This window comes from Equus asinus, chromosome 8, assembly GCF_041296235.1.
Source record: "Equus asinus isolate D_3611 breed Donkey chromosome 8, EquAss-T2T_v2, whole genome shotgun sequence".
Taxonomy (NCBI): Eukaryota; Metazoa; Chordata; class Mammalia; order Perissodactyla; family Equidae; genus Equus; species Equus asinus.
In genome coordinates, this window is record NC_091797.1 from 2642923 (window position 1) to 2661651 (window position 18729).

The window sequence follows — 18729 nt, forward strand, 5'->3', positions numbered from 1 at the left end:
TGTCAACTGAACAAATAACGGGCATTCCCGGCTGTCCAGTTGATGCGGAACCAATAAGAACCGCCTTAAGAGGACACGCTCTCCTCTTTCACGCTCCCTTCCAGATAGAGAGCACTGCAAGAGGAGCAAAGCCAGGGAAAAATCACAAAGCTGCAAAAATAATTCACTCTTTTAAAGTACATGAAGCATTTCCTGATAAAGCTTTTTTACAGGGACATGGAATCAGGAAGCAGATCTCATTCACTCTCCACGTTAGGCCCTGGTGGTTTGTTGTCAAGAAAAATAAAAACCATAAGGAAGCTCATAGGTTTCTTTACTTCTTAGCGTATTTAGTAATTGGTAATTTCATTGAACAGCAAGTTCAACTGGATTTATTCGTTCAGTATTCCTAAAAGAACCATACTTTGTAATGTGGCAAGTAACATCTCTGTCTTGTACGGAAGAAATAAAGGACCAAACCAAAGTTCAGACTAACAGGGGATTAGGAAGAAAGACCAAGACCATCAGTTCTTTTTGTCTTTTACCAAGTAAATAACAAGGTATGTGAGGTAAGGAGCAAAATGTAAAGAAGAAAAAACAGGTTAACAAACATTCACAATTTCACAATTCACTGCTCATAAACCAAAAAGAAAGAGGACATAATCATTCTAGAGAGATTTCATTTTGTAAACGGTGTTCCAAAAATCAAGTGCAACACACACTTAGACTGCAAACTCTTCAAAAAGTTTAGATCCTAATACAATGGTTCCAGAGGAACTTCTTCAACCAGCTCACAGCACAAGCCTTGACGCAAAGCTCTTTCTCAAAAGTGCTATTTTGGTAGAGCTGAAGTGAGTTTTCCAGATCATATTTAGCAAGACCAACCTTTATTTATTTTTTTGCTTTTAAAATGAAACGGCTAAATGGAAAAAGATCTATTTTTAAATATCCAGAACTGGCTTCCAAATTAATTCTTCCATTCTAAATAAGCGTGAGGCAGAGTTTATGAAGAACTTCCGTATTTACAAGTATCTCTGGGGCCTTTGACTGGCTGAATATCTTCCAGGAAGAGAAATACGATACAAGTTACATTTCCTGGGAGCGCAGCGAGAGACGCTTGGAGTTTATCATAAGTCATTTCTCTCCCAGCTGACACCCACCATCACCTGTCACATTACGAGCAATCTGGCCAGCAGGGCCTGGAGCGTTTGTCTGAAATGCCTTCCACCCGGGCTGGGTGATGAGGTTTGAGTTCCACAGCCACAGAGACTCTGAAATCTTAGCCTTTTTGTGTTTGCAGAGGGGATTCAGACAGACGGGTTGTTAATGGGAAACAAAGCTTGGATGACTCTCTAACAATCTTAGGCCTGTCATGGCTAGCACTTGCTCATTGTGACATTGTAAATGACTTCCCACTTACAGGAAAGGGAAGGAAATGAGGAGGAAAACAACCCTCCTTCTAGATGACATTCAGATAACAAATATCAAGGATAATGAGAGAAGCTGCTCTTCAGAAAGACTTTGAAGGCAGGTTTTTCAGGTGTCCCCCACCCAAAATAGATAAAACAAATCCTGAGTCAAACCCAACCCCACTCCCAAGAGGTCCTCTGAATTCTGAAGCGTCCTTCCTGAGTCTGGATGCTTGGCTTCTGCTCGGGATCAGTCCGGGAGTCCCAGAGCTACGGAAAGCTGTGATTTCCCAGGGGCACGTACTCAGGTGTTTCTTCTAGCGTGTAATGCTGTTGCTCCCACACCTTCACGTTTCTTAAACACCTTTGTTGAGGTATAATTGATATACTCTGGTTTCTCTTCAGACTGTGAAATCTTTCACCTTTTACTTTACTTTTCTTATCTGAATAGAGTTCAAGCCCCTTAGTACACAAGGCCTTTCAGAAAAGCAGCTCAGCATCCTCCATTCCCCAGATACTCTCCCTGCCTGTGTTCACTAGCCACACGGGATTTCTCACCATTCTCCAGATTCTCTCGATCTTTAAAACCACCATGATACTCCCTCTGACTACCACACACTGGCCCTCTGGCTTGCCTGGCAAATCCATACTTATCCTTCAAGGCTCTGCTTTGCACATCTGCTATGAAGCTTTTCCTCCTTCCTTCACAATGGCTTCATGTCTTCTTCCAGAGTCTGTCATGCATAATATCTAAAGATTGCTACCACCGTCCATAATAACTAATTGCTGATATATCTGTCTTCCCAGACAGAAATAGCTTGACAGCAGGGACGGCATCTTAATTTCTCCTTAAATCCTCAGTGCCTGGCATATAGTGAGTATTCAGTATTATATGAGAATTGAATGAAACACTTTGTTAGAATGTCTTCTTTCACTGGCATCAAAGCTGAACTTAGAAATAATAGCGACAACAGATCATAAAATATTTTTTTCTATATAGCTCTTGGAAGCAAAGGGAATTTAATATTCTTATCACGGGTGAATTAGAAGAGATAGGCAACATGAAGATAATAAAAAGGGTTGCCTAGTATCCATATCCACAAGCTTCTGAGCCCCACAGAAGAAAGGATGCCAAGAGTTGATTGAATTGTATTCATTAGATACACTGTGAGGCTCTGTACCCAAGCAGTACTGCCTTGGGGTCCAGGGGACAGTTAGAGGGAGGATCATTGAACCCATGTCACCACCCTTCAAAGTGCACCCCCCCCCCAACCCTGCCCTCAACACACACACTCAGCCATAAGCCACAGGGCAACTCTGGCACCTGAGGGCTGAGGATAAGCAGCCACGAGTTGAGACTGACTGGGTCCCAATCGAGCAGCATTTTCATGGAAGGGACTCACAGTAAAGGCAGGAGTGACATGTGTTGACAAGGAGGTTAGAACAAAAGAACATACTTGCTCCTGAACATGAGCACATGTGTAACGCTCTTGGTTCTTCCCAGAAATAACAAGAGTAGCCTTTAAGAGGGAGCTGGGGTTCTACAGTTGTGCAGGTAGAGAGTAGGAATCGTAACAATTTAGGCACCAATGTTAATGTGACATCATTTAAACCCCACATACCAACGAGGCCTTGGAACAGTTAGATTATCTGAGCCAGAATGAGGTCAGCATTATATAGAAAGTATTTAAAATGTGTATATTGGATCACAAAAAAAGAAGGAAATTTGCCTAAGGACATCAGAAAGGGCTGTGTTTAGAAGGTAGGATGTGTACTAAGCTTTCTAGGATATGCAGACTCCAAATGGCAGAATGGTGGACAGAATATGACAGAGAGAAATGGGGACGCAAAGGCAGTTCAGGGCAAGACTTGGGTCGTCGGCATTGGAGACAGGTCAGAGGTCACCAGTAACTTTGAAAGAGAAATTTCTATAGTGTTTAAGCAGTCCTAGTCAGATATGAGTGGGTTAAGGGATATGTGAGTAAGTAAGAGTGGTCAGTAACATTATCCCTTTGAGAAGTTTGGAGTGAGAGGGACTGTCAAGGGGAAAATGCTTCCAGAACAGGGGAGGATTAAGCACATATTTGTAGACCAAGAGGCCAAGATACTGTGGAGAGCGGCACTGAAAACAGAAGAGCCAAGGGGATCACGGTGGATCTGGGTCTTAGAGGGGGCTGGAAGAGGAGATTAGGAGCACAAGTGAAGAGGTTGACTTTGGAAAAGAGGAGGGTGCCTCCAGAGAGGACAGCTGGAGCAGAGAAAGTCTGAGGTAGAGAACAGAAGTTGAGAAGGCCCATACATGAGGAATAACTCGGGTACAAAACATCTGGCCAACTCAATCTCATATTCAACCAACCAGATGTTAATTCCACACAGCACTATCACGCATGTCCATGTTAATTAAAATTTTCACCAAACCTGTGATTGCTTTCAAATTGCATAGATATAGCCAGGGTGAGATGAATTATTAAAAACAATTATTTGAATACATCATTTTTTCAGTTTAAAATTATAAAAATTTCACCTAATCTGGGACCAATGTGTTTCAGGAAGCATAAGTGCTGACTAATATGAGGCAATGGACAAGGAGTACCAAGCTCGTGAGAGTCACATAAAATAACATAAGAGGCTTTTGGCTACTGTGCTTATTTTCTGATTAGCCTTTGTAGGTAATTTGAAAGAATGGAAATGATAAATTAATGACTTATTAGCTGACACAATGATTCCTCCTTGATTGACACACATTTTAAAGTTTATTATTGAAATCCCAGTTGTATCTTACTACCTGATATCTGAGAATGAGGATTAGACTATCCAAAGGTATCTTACAAAGTATGGAGTCATAACAATCTACAAAAAAAATCTGCAGAGTTGCTATAAAGTTATTCTTAGGTACTAGCACAATAAAACATCATGCCTTACTACAGTCCATTCTCTGGCTAATTCATAAATTCAAGGTCATGTTTAAACTTAGGTTTACAACCATTATAAAAGTAATACATTTACAACCACTAAAGGTTAATAACTAATTAATCCTCACAGCATTTTTATAGGCCTTATTTGGTTAAAGATGACTGAAGTATGTGCTGCCACGCTTTCTTTCTTTTGTGTGCTCTGAACCCTCAGTGCGCACTCCACAGGTACACACATACAACCTCCACCCAGGCTAACGCTCTGCGGCTGCTTAGAAGACTTGATTCGTTGGATAAAAAGTTGAGCAAAGAAGGAAAAAATCTAACATATAATCCAACAGTAGAAGCAGATTAGTCAATGCCTCTCAAATGGGCCCAAGTAATTACCAAAGTAGGACACCTTAATTTTACTACTTTGTGATGACATTTGCATTATTATGACTCCTCCTAAGTAGTACATTTAACTGGTACTCACTACTCTCAAGATAAATGGCACAAGGACATTTTAACATAAGATAATTTACATGTAATTAGTCACAATAAAATAGAAAATCAACTCCAGAGATCTGCTGTATAACATTGTACTTATAGTCAACAATAATATATTGCACACAAAAATTTATAAAAATAGTAGATATGTTAAATGAGCTTTCCAAAATAAAATTGATATGAATGTTGTAGAACCTGTATACATATGATCAATTACTGATAGTGTTTACTTTTTCCCAAACAATATTGAATTATATGAAATCTGAAGGAGGAAAATCACAACTTACTTAAATTTAGTGATGATAAAATTAAATGTTTCCAAAACTGGGGAATGGAAATACTGAACTGATAATATTTCATATTCCAATTTGTTATTGGAATATATTGACATTCCTGAATTTTCTAGAAAAAAGTAAGATAGGTTCTTGTGATGGAGAAGTAAATATTTCCCTTCATTCTTAAAATCTGTACAATGATACTCTTAAAATTCTCTTCCATCAAATATATACAATTTGGCTAAATTGTATGATTTAAAGAATTCAGTCATTGTGAACCTATCAGGCTTTTCTTTTCATCTTAAGAATTTATGACTTAATGACTCCCCTCAAATTTTGGTACGCCAAACTAGGAATGATGTGTAACCATCGGTCAATCTCATATAAACAGCTGGACAACTTTTTAACCAAGTCACATTTCCTTATATAGGAAATTCCCATCTACAAAATGATAAAATGCCCCAAATGAAAACCCAAGGGATGCATAAATAGTCATTCTCTATAGTTTAATGGAATTGTCAAGTAATCCTCCCAAAATGTTCAGCAATTAGGAGCTTCAGTATCAGAGTTCTGAACATAATTTTGAGCCTCAGAATTTAACCAATTTTGAGAACTTGGAGAGGTCCCAAAGAAGAGCAGTAAAAATAAACCATGGGTTAGAAAACTGGCCCTTATGAAGGAAGGAATGAAAATATTGACCATCAGCCTTATGTGTGGTGCTTAGGGAAGTCTAGCCTTTACGGGAGAAGGCTAGGAGTTGAGTCCCATGGCGTGTGCTTGAATGATGGAAAGCAATACAGCCCAGTGGGTCAAGGCAAGAGAGAAAGAGGCATGGCTTTTCCTTGCTCTGTGTATCTCTCCAGCAGGCTCCAGGAAGGTAAGACTAGACTCATATTTTTTCACCAGTGTAAACCCAGAGCCTAATACAGTACCCAGTCCAGAGTAAGCTCAATAAATGCTTGTTGAATAAAGACTAGATTGCATTCATTTCAGTGACTTATTGAAAGCTAACTTTTATTCACCCTTAGCAGAACAGAAATATTTGGGGAACCTCTAAAACACTTATATAGTAAGCTACAACTTTTATTTGTAATTGCTACAAGTTTTAGTGAAAACAAAACCAGCAGCCAACCAGGTAGCATGGTGATTAAGTTCAGTGTGCTCCACTTTGGTGGCCTGGGGTTAGCAGGTTCACACCCCCAGTGTGGATTTACACCACCCATCCAGCCATGCTGTGGTGGCATCCCACATACAAAATAGAAGAAGATTGGCACAGATGTTAGCTGAGGGCCATGCTTCCTCACCAAAAACAAAACCAAATTTTAAAATGATAATTTCTAATGTTACTGAAGTCATTGGGTAATATGAAGAATAGATGGATGAAACAATGATGGGACATAATTAGGAGTCTACAGCAAGATCTTTTAAAATGAACTGGTAATTCTACTTTGGAAAATCAATCTTATGGAAATAATCCTAAACATAGAGAAAAACAACTGTCCTTTACAGCACAGCGTTATTTGTAACAGTAAAGACCTGGAAGCCGCGTGAAGATCCCTGTAGAAAGGCATGCCCAGGGGAGAGTCATTCAACAGCAGCAAAGACAAGGTGCAGATCAGGCTGCAATACACATAATAGCTTTGCCGTATTTAGGACGATTTCCAGGGGAACTGCCAAGGTCAAGAGCACTTGAAAAACTCCTAAAACATACTGCACATCTTCCAAATAGATAATTTGGAGGTTCCTAGTTGCTGAGGATTCTTATGTCTATAAAAACATAAAATGCAAATGAAAGTATCTTCTAACAGCTCCTTTTTTCCCTGTAAAGCTGTGAAACCAAATAGCCTTTGCTTGCAGAAAGCAACCGCCAATTTAATGAAAGAGACAGGCCAAGAGGACTCCTCTTGACTGGAGATTTATTTACTTGTAACAAAAGCTAAGGGGACCATATCTGTCAATTACGCCACTGTGTCTAGCTACAATATCCAAGTTCATAAAATCTTATTAAAGTTAATCTGTGTAGATTGGTTTTTCACACTAGCCTAATTTCCCCCATTCTTAGGAACTGTTCCAGTTGCAAAAGCCACCAGCTCACGGGAATCATCCTAAATCAAAGAGGCTACAGACTTGAAACACACGTGAGCCCTCCCTCCCTCTTTCTCCTCATGGTCACAGCACTCTACTCTCCTGAACCCAATATGGCCTCCCAATCCTTCTGCATCTGGAGAGCCAGCAGCTGTCAATCACACAACCTGAGAGATAAGGCTTTTCACCATCCTTGAATCCAAAAATAAGTCAGGAAATCCACTTCCCTGGTACATTGAAAATTGATTGATTTCCCCACTGGCCAGTCAAAATAAGGGTGAATTGCTCCTTCAGAATCAAGAGTGAGTAGAAATTCAACATTCATCAGCTCTTCGAAAATATTCAACTACTAAAACATGTTTCTGTAGAAGCAACTAATGAAAGATAAGGACTATGTTATACCAAGAAAATAAGATGCTCCATAATATGTACAGTTTGTGTATATTTCTCTCAAAACATCACTGTTTGCCCTGATCCTTGCCAAAACACAATTTAAAGATCATCAGAGTGTGATCATCTGGGATATAGCCCTCAATATGTATAGAAATAATGAATTATTTCTTTCACATAACCAGAGATACTTGTAGATACAAGAAGCCAAGGGAATTTCCCCTAAAAAGATAATTCTAGAAAACTAGGTAGCATGCCACCCAGAATTGTTTAAAGTCCCCAAATACTTAACATTTGCTATCCCAAAGAATACTGAAAAATGGGTATGAAATACAACCAAACATATAAAGCTCCTCGGATGTTCCCTGAGCCCATTCCATGTTTAAGTATACAACAATGTGGATTCGGAGGGCCCTTGCAAGAGCAGCCTTTGGGATCCCCACATCAAGCCAGGCTCAAGGCACTAAGTATGCCCAGTAGATATCTGACCAACACTCTTATTAGATTTCTCCCTCATAAATCTCGTCTGGAAAATGCCAGAACAATAAAAACAAGCTCAGGCACAGAAAGAATCCCATTTTCCATATAAAATAGTATCTGCCTTTTCCCATGCTGATTCTGCAAGCCAGCTTATTTACAAATATATAAATAGCTGCAACTTTCCTCCAGTCTCATTGAAAAATCAAAATGGCACCATGCAAGGTTTCCTAGCGTACGTGGCTCCATGAGTGAAATGTGAGTGGAGACGAGCCAACCGACTTGACACTCGCTAGTCAGCTTATCCAGATACCCTCCAGTTTCCTGTAGTGGAGGTACCAGGGTTCTGCCACACAGAGCTGAAGAAATCACTTACACTGATTGCCCAGGGATTGCAGAGCGACTTAGAGCCAAAGGTCAGAAAATAAATTTCAAGTCATACCTAATATTTATTATCACACATATGCAAAGGAGAACAGCATTGCCTAAACGTGGCAGCAAGTTTTCCAATGTAGCTACTTAATATTAGCTAAGTCTTCTTACATACAGGCTCAACGAATTTAGAACGATTTTACCCCAATCCTTTAGCCACCTGGTCAGAATTACACAGGTTTAAATCATCAGGAAGAGGGCAGGAGAGACAATGCATTGCAATTTTTGGAACAGAACTTATTGCCTTTCTTAAATTCATTAATTGAAGTTATCTACTAGTAGTTAAGAAACATCTACACCAATAAATACATGAACTATCTATGCGATACATATTGACTCTTCCTTACTGCATATGAACACCCAAAATGGACCCACTGTGCCCTGAGTGTTCAATGTCTGTATGTGAAGCACTAACAGCCCTGAGACAGGACAGGTCTGCACAGCTCCACCAGACAAGCTCCCACTCCATCCCCAGTATCCACTCTCTTCCTAACACGCTCACTTCTCGCTGAGTGAGAGTGAGCAGTTTACTTTTGAGGAATCATATGGTTAAACTAAAAGTGCCTAAACTATCACAAAATAGAAGATTTAAAGAAACTTTTCTCAAGGAAAAAGTGAGTTAGGAACCTATTCACACAGAGCAGCTGAGGATAGGTAATGAGACGATTAAGGCTGTTTCCCTTTGAGAACTCAAATGCTGAGATTCGCAACAACCCCCGGCTGGTAACTCGAATATCAGGCTACCCATCAGGAAGTGAAAACATTCATATATGTTCTCACATGAAAACATCTGTGCTGCGTATTAAACCAAACAGCATTCCGATGCTTTTTGCATTGCAGTTATTCATACACTGGAATGTTCACCTTGGGCTCAAAGACTAAACAGCAAGACCGTATGTACTGTACTTGCCTTCCCGATGACTCAGGCTTTCTGATCACTCTTTACCATCCCTAATCACATACAGCCACGTGGGGCATTACGATTGCCGACAGGGTTGCTGACCAACTGTCAGTATTTAAATGGCAAGTGATTCTTTTTTTTTAATCTCAGGTTTATCAGTAGAAAAAAGACAGTAAAAATAATAAAGGAAACCTTTGGTAAATCTGTTTTGAAATGAAATGCGTATCAGGGCCAAAAAACCCCCCTGAAAAACAGTTTTTATTTACTATTTACTCTCTAATGAATTCCTAAGGGCTAAGTTCTTTCACTTTAGTTTATCAGAAAGCATATCCACAGGCACGAAGCAGGTAGAAATAAATACAATGAAAATCAATCTTTTGTCTCTAAGGCTACATTGTGTCTTGTGTCTTCAAGTTCCCATCTAAAATCTAATTTGAGTTATGCTTACTTTAAACATAAACACTATTTCTTCAAAAATGTACTTAATTACTATTCTCTAAAGATTATGCCTCTATCTGTATGTGTAAATAGTATTCACACCATAGAACGAGATCAGGTTGCAAAGATTACATACAACAAATACACAAACAGCCCATTTACCACAACATTCAAGTGAGTATAAACTACTGAGGAGATTTTTTAGTTTTTAAACAAATTATTTGGAATCCCCTTAGAAAATAGTTTCTACATTACTATTCTACTAATTCGCTATTTTACTAATAATGCTGATATAGTATTATTAAAATATAAAGAGAAATGATTATTTTACTTACATGGTATCTCTAATAAGAAGTGAATTTCCCAATTTGAAACAAGTGTGATCCCCTTCACAAAACACACGCCTCAGAGAAAAGCTCTCTCCCACATCAAAGCCTGTGAAACATGACAAACGATTCAATCCAGCAGTTTTAATAAATTTGGTAAACTCACCGAGATAGTGATTTTTCACTAGGATTTTTTGTTGTCTTTATCTATAGACAGATTTATTTCAAATAAAATGCTGTTCTTTGGGACCAGCAAAATTCCTTGATTTCATTTTTCTCCTTTTAGGATATAGGAGGATGAAATATGTTTCAAAAGACTCCAATATTAATTTGCTTTGACCCAGGAATTATCCTAAGCAAACAATCAGAGTAGTTCATTGTAGCAGCTCTGATAGCTAAAGATAGAAAATTAGTTAAATAAAAAATATTACAGCCATTCAATTGAAATCCAAGCAGCCTTTAAAAACAAACCGTGCTTTAGAAGAATATATGTTGATATGGGGAAATGCTTGGATTTCAAATGCAATACATGTATTATGATTATGTGTGCATGTGTGGGGTTGGGGGCTGGGGGTGGGGAAGTGAGAGAGAGAACGGAGGATGAAAGGAAGAAAGGGAAGGAAAGATAGGAAGGTTACACCAAAATAGGAATCATGACTATATTTGGGTAGTGAGATCTTCTTTCTCATAAATTTTCTTTTTTAAAAATTTATGGACAATGGACATGACTTTTACAATTTTAAATAACTTTTTTCTCCAAGAGGTTGAGTCATTGTTGGTCTTGGCTTAAACGATACAGAACTCTGCTCTCAGCATGTTTTCTACATCACCCATCTTCTTTGTTTCTAATTGTTTATATTGATGTTATCATCAAATTACAACATGAAAGAATCAGCTACAATATATAGTGCATGTTTGGTGATAATTTTTTACAAAATGCTTCTTAGTAAAGGATTATAATGCTTACCTGAAACTTCAAGTTCATCTCTGTTGTCTTGTGTAAACTGACGTCCCTCTGTTCTCAGTATAGGGCATTGTTTTTCTATTAAAAAAAAAAAGTATTGAGGATTTGCACTACATTTTCTATCATTTTTTTCAAATAAATTTGAATCACAGTACAATCAGAAACAAGACAAAATGGAAATAAATTAAGCCACCTTATTAAATATCTACAGAATGAGGATGAGAATATTACCCACCTCACAGTGTGTGTGGAGGATTACACTTGTTTACGTGTGTGAGGTGCTTAGTTTAGCACAGTGCCTGGACACAGCAAATGCGCGTTAACATTAGCTATTATTATTGTAATCACTCTTATTCTAGCATTCTAATCCACAATACGATGGCATTTGGAGGCGGCCTTTGGGAGGTAATCACCTTCAGATGAGGTCACAGGAGTGGAGCCCCATGATGGGACTGCTGTCCTATGAGGGGATGGAGAGCCCCTTTTCTCTCTCTGCCGTGTGAGGACACCAGTAAGAGCCCTCCCTGGAACTTGGCCATGCTGGCACCCTGCGCTTGGACTTCCCAGCTGCCTGAACTGTGTAAAATAAATGTTTGTTGTTGAAGCCACTTGGCTTATGGCACTCTTGTTAGAGCAGCCCGAACTAAGGCAGCCGCACAGAAGGAAGTTATTAAAATAAAATTAAAAGGCAAAAAGTGAAGACCTCTGCCATACAAAAATGGCCTATACTGAAAAAAATGAAATAAAATCATAAAGGAAATATTAATTATGTGTGAAGGCACTTAATTATATTCAAAGAAATAAAATATAAATTTGCTCTCCACTCAGGTGAACTTACATGTTCAATCCTAACACAACACACTAATGCAGTAGTATACACGCATACACTAATGTTTGATTATCTGGGGTATGTTTAATCCAACTGAGGCTAGATTCTAGGAATGTAACAGTCAGTTCAGACAAAATTGCAGCCAAATTTTAGAATATGCCATGGTAACTGTGTAAGTGGAGAGATCTCAAAATAAATTGATTAAATATTTTGGCTTGCAATCACAACCTTAATTCTCTACATCTAAAATTCATGTTTGGGCTTCATGACCTAAAAGTTTAATACAGAGGGGACATAAACTGCATAAAACCAAACTGTCTCCTGTTCTGAGAAGGTGGGAACTACACCAGATTCTCCAGGTCAACTGCTGGGCAACTCAGGCCCTCGTTTCACAAACGAACCACAGACTTCAGGGGCCGTGACAGGGCATCATCTGAATGCATTTAACCAGGAGAATTGAGCAGATTCTAAAGAGTGCTACTACTCAGATTTAAAAGCCACAATACACGTAAATGAAATTATAGCATGGAAAAACTTTAGGGACAACTTAGCTCCTTCGGAAACTCCTATCTCAGAGATCTTAACATGATTGCAGGTCCTAAATAATAGTAAGATTGGACATTTTCTAAACATTACCAACGTTTTATCTGAATTCATAGTCATTGTTACAAAAACCAAGCATCTCATCAAGATCTCTGCACTGAATAGCAGAGAACATCGTTGAGAGGAATTCAAGTCCTATGTTACTGAAGGCTAACCAAGGATTTAGACGGGAAGACTCAACATTGCTAAGAAGCCAATTCTCACTTTTACCTCTAGATTCAGTGTGATAACAAGTAAAATCCCAACACGTGCGTGTATGTGAAAACTGACAAGCTGAGTCTCAAATTTATATGGATCTCTAAAATACTAGAATAGCTAAGGCACAATTGAAGAACAAGCTGGAGAACTCACACTATCAGATACCAGAAATTTTTATAATTTAATGCTGGCGCACATAAAGATAAACAAACCAATGGAACAGAGCAGAGAGTCCCAGAACAGACCTGTTTACATCTGGTCTCCGGATTTACCACAAAAGGGCCACTGCAATTCAGTGGCAAAAGGGGGTCTTTTCAATAAACAGTTCTGGATCAACTGGATCTCCACAGAGAAAAATACACAACCTCAACCCTTACCTCACACCACGCAAGAAATTGGAGATGACCTTAGACCTCAGTGTGAAAGGTAAAACAATAAAGGACCACAGAAAAATGTGAAATCTTCATGAACTTGAGGTAGCAAAGATTTCTTAAAAGAGATACAGAAAGCACTAATTATAAAAGATTGATAAATTGGACTTCATTAAAATTAAAATCTTTATTAATCAAAAGACAACATTAAAAGAGTGAAAAGGTAAGCCACAGACCAGGAGCCACAGACTACGGCACTGCATATATCCAATAAAGTATCATATCCAGAATATACAAAGAACTCTCACAAATCAATAAGAAAAAGATGGAAAACCTTATTTTGAAAATACTCAAAAAATGTACGCACTTCAGAAAAGAGAATATTCAAATTGGTAACCCGGAAATGGAAAGGTGCTCAACATCATTAGTAATCAGAGAAATTCAAAGTAAAACCACAATGAGATACCACCAAATGGATGAAAATTGAAGAACTGACAGCACCAGGTGTTGATGAGGACGTGTAGCAAGGAGAACTCTCCCGCGTTGCTTGTGGGAGCGGAAATCGGTACAATCACTTTAGAAAACTGTTTGGCATCATTTACTAACGTTAAATATACGTGAACCCTATGACCTGGGAATTCAATGACCCAAGAGAAATGAGTACAAAAAATGAGTGTAAATGGCCCTTTAGAAGAGAATATTCATTATGGTATTACTCATATTCGTCGAAAACTGGAAACAACCCAAATGTTCATTAACAAGAGAATAAATGCATAAATTGTGGGATATACAATGAAAAACGATGGCAATAAAAAAAGAAGGAACTACTGATACATGCAACAACCTGGACGAATCTCACAGAGATAATATTAAGTGGAAAAAATACCATTCCCCAAAAAACACATACTGCATAATTCTTATATGAAATTCAAGGGGTTGTACAACTAATCTATGTCAAAGTACTGGTTACTTTGGTAGGGTGTCAACTGGGAGCAGACACAGGAAAGCCTTCTAGGTTTTGGAGATGTTCTATATTTTGATCTGGGGTGGTAGTTACACAGATGTATAAACACATATGTAAAAATTCATTGCACTGTGCATCTAAGATTTGTTGACCTTAACGTGTAATACCTCAATAAAATGAGAAAACAGTATGTCTATGAGAAAATAAGCTAAAAGTGATATTTACAAAACAAATCAAAATCACATCAAACTTTCATAATGACTTTGAACAACTAAACGACTGTAATTAATGAGATTAAATTCTTCACAACAGTTGATGACTGGCAAAGCACATCTTCAGACGGCGGAAAGGGACTTCCCACTATGACACTTTCGTAACGAGGGGAAGGTATGCTGGCCTACTGCCAAGCTGGAAACAGTATATATCTCATTTAAATTCTTCCAGGGACTTAGTGAATATATGATGTCAAAGCAATAAACCTGTCTCTTTGATATGAATGGAATGCAACATTTCCAAGGATATTTATGAAAGTATTTCTCCACTAAAGTGTTTAGTTTATGAAAATCAAATACAGCTTCATCTCTTTAGAATTTGTGCTTTGTTATGAAAAAGTGAGCAGAACCAATGAGAATTAAATGGTAACTCCTTGGAGGTGAGATTCAAGGCAGTCATCTGAACGCATGAGCCCTAGGGATCCATCACCTTAAAACAGCAAGGCAGCAGAAGTGAACACAGGCTGGACATGCTCACTTCTCTAAGTATTGGCACATACAACTGAACATGAAGTAAAGCACGCTTTTTGAGTAAATGTACATTATCTTGAAGAACTACTGGTAGTTCAAACATCCAAGTTCAAACATCCAAACATCCTGTCAGGTGGACAGAGGAGAATCTACAGCAGTGTCACTTCAGAGGCTCTTGGAATGTTCCAGAATCACAAACTTCACCACAGAAGATGCACTACTTAGGGACCCTTCATCAACAGGCCTTCTGAAAACCAAATGCATATGTTTTTGACAAACTCACGCTAAGATGTCGTTAGTGATTGTCAGACCCACTTCCCTCCTGACTCGGCTTCAGGGACCCTGGCAGCATCCAGGGCTGGAAGGAGGTTGAAAGGGGGCAAAGGAGGCAGAAAGGAAGGCTGATAGGTCAGATGCGGGTCAATTATCTGGATTTTATCTAGATAGCCTCAAAAACTACGTACTTTTCAAAAGATTTTTACCCTTCTCTCCCTCTAAAAATCAGAATCCTGAGGCCCTAATAACAAATCATTCAAGAGGCCCATGTGAGTGTCCGCAGATCCCAGAGCCAGTGGATGGCAGAGCTGAAAGAAAGCCCAAGGTTCCTATGGTCCAACTTATTTTTCTCTGCTTTGAACATTATGTCTCAAAACCATATTCTAAACAAAATAATAGAGTACCTGTGAAATGCTCCTGATTCTGTAGTAGAAACGCATTTTCTTCCCACTCTCAGTTTGAAACATGCGCTTTAAAAAATTTGCCTTTCCCCTCGATCTCTAAATCCTGCTCTTTTCTTACCTGCTCACTTGCCCTCCTGTTGGACTGCTAAGCACTCTAGCCTGGAGATTAGATGCCATGTCTTCTGAAACATATTTGTCCTATCACTGTTCTAGTATTCTCTATACTCACTCATAGAAAGGACTGTGGATTAACAGAGTACTTACTAAAGGCATGTAGAATTCCCCCCTTCCCTCAAAAAGCTAAGAAGCCCAGACCAGTCAGCGTCTATAATCTAACTTTTCGTTGTTTCAACTGATTTAATACAGGCAAGATTTGTGAGTGTTGCTGATGCTCACACTGAAAATGGACCCATCAATCCCTGTGGCCACAGAGGCCTCCGGCCTAAGGAAAAGCCACGAGGTGAGGTCATTCCTTGTGCGCTACAGACACAAGGGGAAAATTAAAATTAGAGGCATCATGAAAAATAAATGTGAACATGTTCTATTATCCTCTTTACGGTTTGTTGAGGGCTCTTTGTACGACCTGAGCTATTTATATACAACTTTACCGATGGCAGGGAAAGAAAATGTATAATTTGTCTACTGGAGATACCGTTTTTATTTTAACTTTGCTAAAGTGTACACATTTCCACACATTTGAACTGAAATAACAATGTATTAAGAATACTACTGTATTACAATATCCAGTTAACTCTGAATTAAGCTTGTTGAGAGGCCTTTGGGGCAGATTTGTTACTGAAAGGTATAAATCTACAAGCCTACCCATTCACATAATACCTGGGAGGAGCCCCAGAGGGCAGGGGCTGACCATCCCCCAGAGGTCTCCCAGGGCAGTGTGTGTGGCTTTGGTGAATTTACGAGTCCAAGGCATAGCCTTGACCATGCTGGCTTAGAGATCACACAGAGCACAGAGCCACTTTTCAGTAGCCTGTGCGCCTCACCTCCCCCTCCTCCTCATTGGACTCCAGTCTTGGGCCTTTCTTGTCACTTCCTCACACGCAGAGCATGCCCCTGCCTCAGGGCCTTAGCATGTGCTGCTTTCCAGGTATTCACACGCCTCCCTCTCTCACTGCCTTCCTGTCTCTGCTTAAGCGTCGGGCACGAGGGCAGCCTTCCCTGACCACGCTCTGTGATCAAACCACCGCTCCTGCCTCCACATCGTGTAGGTTGCCAAATACAGCAAATAAAATCACTAGATGCCCAATTAACTTTGAAAGTCAGATAAATAATAAGAATGTTTTCAGTATTAGGATATCCCCTGCAACGTTTGGAACATATTTATACTACAAAGTACTCCTTCTTCATCTGACCACCCTCTGTGACTGGGTGCCCCGTATTTCACGTTGCAAGCCCACTCGCATGTCCAGGATCCGTGAGGCCAGACGTGATGGCAGCTTGTACTAAAGAGGGGACAGTGGAGACGGAAGAAAGGGGAAGAACTGATACAAGGATCACCAGGACGTGACAGTTGACTGAATGTAGGGAGGAGGGAGGGGGCGGCTCAGCTGAGCAGAAGCGGAGTTTACTGAAACGATCCACGAGGGGAAGAAAACGATTTGACAAGGAGTAAATTCATCGGCGGTGAGAGAGGAGGAGTTAGAAATGTTCCCTTTGAGGTGCCATTAAGAAATTCAAATGGTGGAGTCACTGAATAGACAGAAAGGTGGGTATGAAAGAGAGGCCCAGGCTCCTGGGGGTAAATTTGGGAGTGACTGGCAGAGCAATCATATGGAAAGCCACAGGGATGGGTGAGGTCACACAAGGAGTGAGACGAGAAGAGAGGAGGGACTGGGACCAGCTCCCAGGAAGGGGCAACAGTCCTCGTCTCTGTCAGTTCTTCCTATTTCTTCGTATCCTCGGGAGTATACATAATCTATTACGGAATTATTATTACCCGTCAAATCCCAATTAAAATCTGTCTAGTTTCGTAGACGTTCTGTTCACCACTCTCTCTTTTCTAACCTGCATTAAGAAGCATTGTTTTCTTCACCTTTAGTGACAGACTCACGACACAGCACTTGCCTCAAGAGGACGGGTGGGGAAGATGAAGAGCAGCAGTTTGCCACAGATACACAACGGTTTTGCCTTCCTTTCATAAATGGGTCGAAATAAGGGAATTTCAGAGTTTTGCATTTTTTTTAAAAGCTAAAACAGACTTCCTATTGGACAGAGGGGGAGCACGGCTTCTCATTGCATTGTCACCAGAGGCCGTCTGGCCCCTGTACACCGCATATTTGACAGTGCCTCCAATAGGACTACAAAGCATCCTGGGCTTGGGGAACAGCATTGGTTAACAAAAATCGGTAAAGTACATTGGACCAGAATATAACAAAACTAATATGGAAAAGTGACCAAGCAAGACAAAAAGGGAACACAGCTATTTTAACAGAGAGGTCACAGAAGCTCCCCTCCTTATTTTTTATCGGAAGCTGGTCCCCTAAAGGAGAACACCTGGTCAGGAGCGACAGCCCTTATTTAATAACTGTGAGGCTTCTCTCCACTTTCAAAACTGAGGAGCCATACAGGACGTGCGTCAGGAGTCAGATGCTTACGTGGTGCCATATGAAACTCGAGGAATCCTTAAAAACACAAAATAAAACTCTCTACAGTTTTTACGACAACATACTGTCTGCTCTGAATTTCAGAGTGCAGTGTTTGTCAATGAGTAAAAGCCAAATTTCAGAAGAAGGGTTTTTTCTTATAATTAATAGAAAACTAGGTTAAAAGGGTTTATGTGTAGAGTTTGGGGCCTAAGTTTACAATCAATTCAATCTATTCATGTAACTTGAAACTCTACCACAAGTAAAAGAAAAATTATGATTTAAATGGCATTCTATCATTTCTCTCTTTGTTTAGTCTGGGGTTTTTTGCTGCTTTTCCTTACTCAGGTTTTCTCCTTTTTATTACTTTTGATGATAATTCAGTACTTTTGTCTTAGATCAGATTAAGGAAAGTAGAGGAAAAAGGGGAACCTTTAATTATTTGATACATAAGCTTTTATCACAGAGGAAAGTCAGGTAACTGATTAAAGAGAGTTTTGAGATGATCTACACGACCCTCATTTTTTAAAACAATTCTCTCCCCACCCTCTTTCAACAACCAAGCTGACACCGCCACATTCAAATGGAAGTTCAGCTGCGGTATGAAAATATGCAAATATGCCTTATCTCATAATTCCAACATGTAGTAACATTGATGAAAGGA

The 18729-nt window shown here is 39.5% G+C and overlaps 1 protein-coding gene across 6 annotated transcripts in view; it reads right to left on the minus strand.

Annotated features, from left to right (window-relative positions):
- Positions 1–18729, minus strand: part of COL19A1 (collagen type XIX alpha 1 chain) — a 305503-nt gene that overhangs the window by 273264 nt on the left and 13510 nt on the right. For all 6 annotated transcript variants that reach the window (XM_070514618.1, XM_070514620.1, XM_070514621.1 and 3 more), the window contains 2 exons: positions 11081–11155; positions 10123–10222 (listed from right to left, as the gene is read on the minus strand). In XM_070514618.1, coding sequence (XP_070370719.1) covers positions 10123–10222; positions 11081–11155 — 175 coding nt within the window. The remainder of the gene's footprint in view (positions 1–10122; positions 10223–11080; positions 11156–18729) is intronic.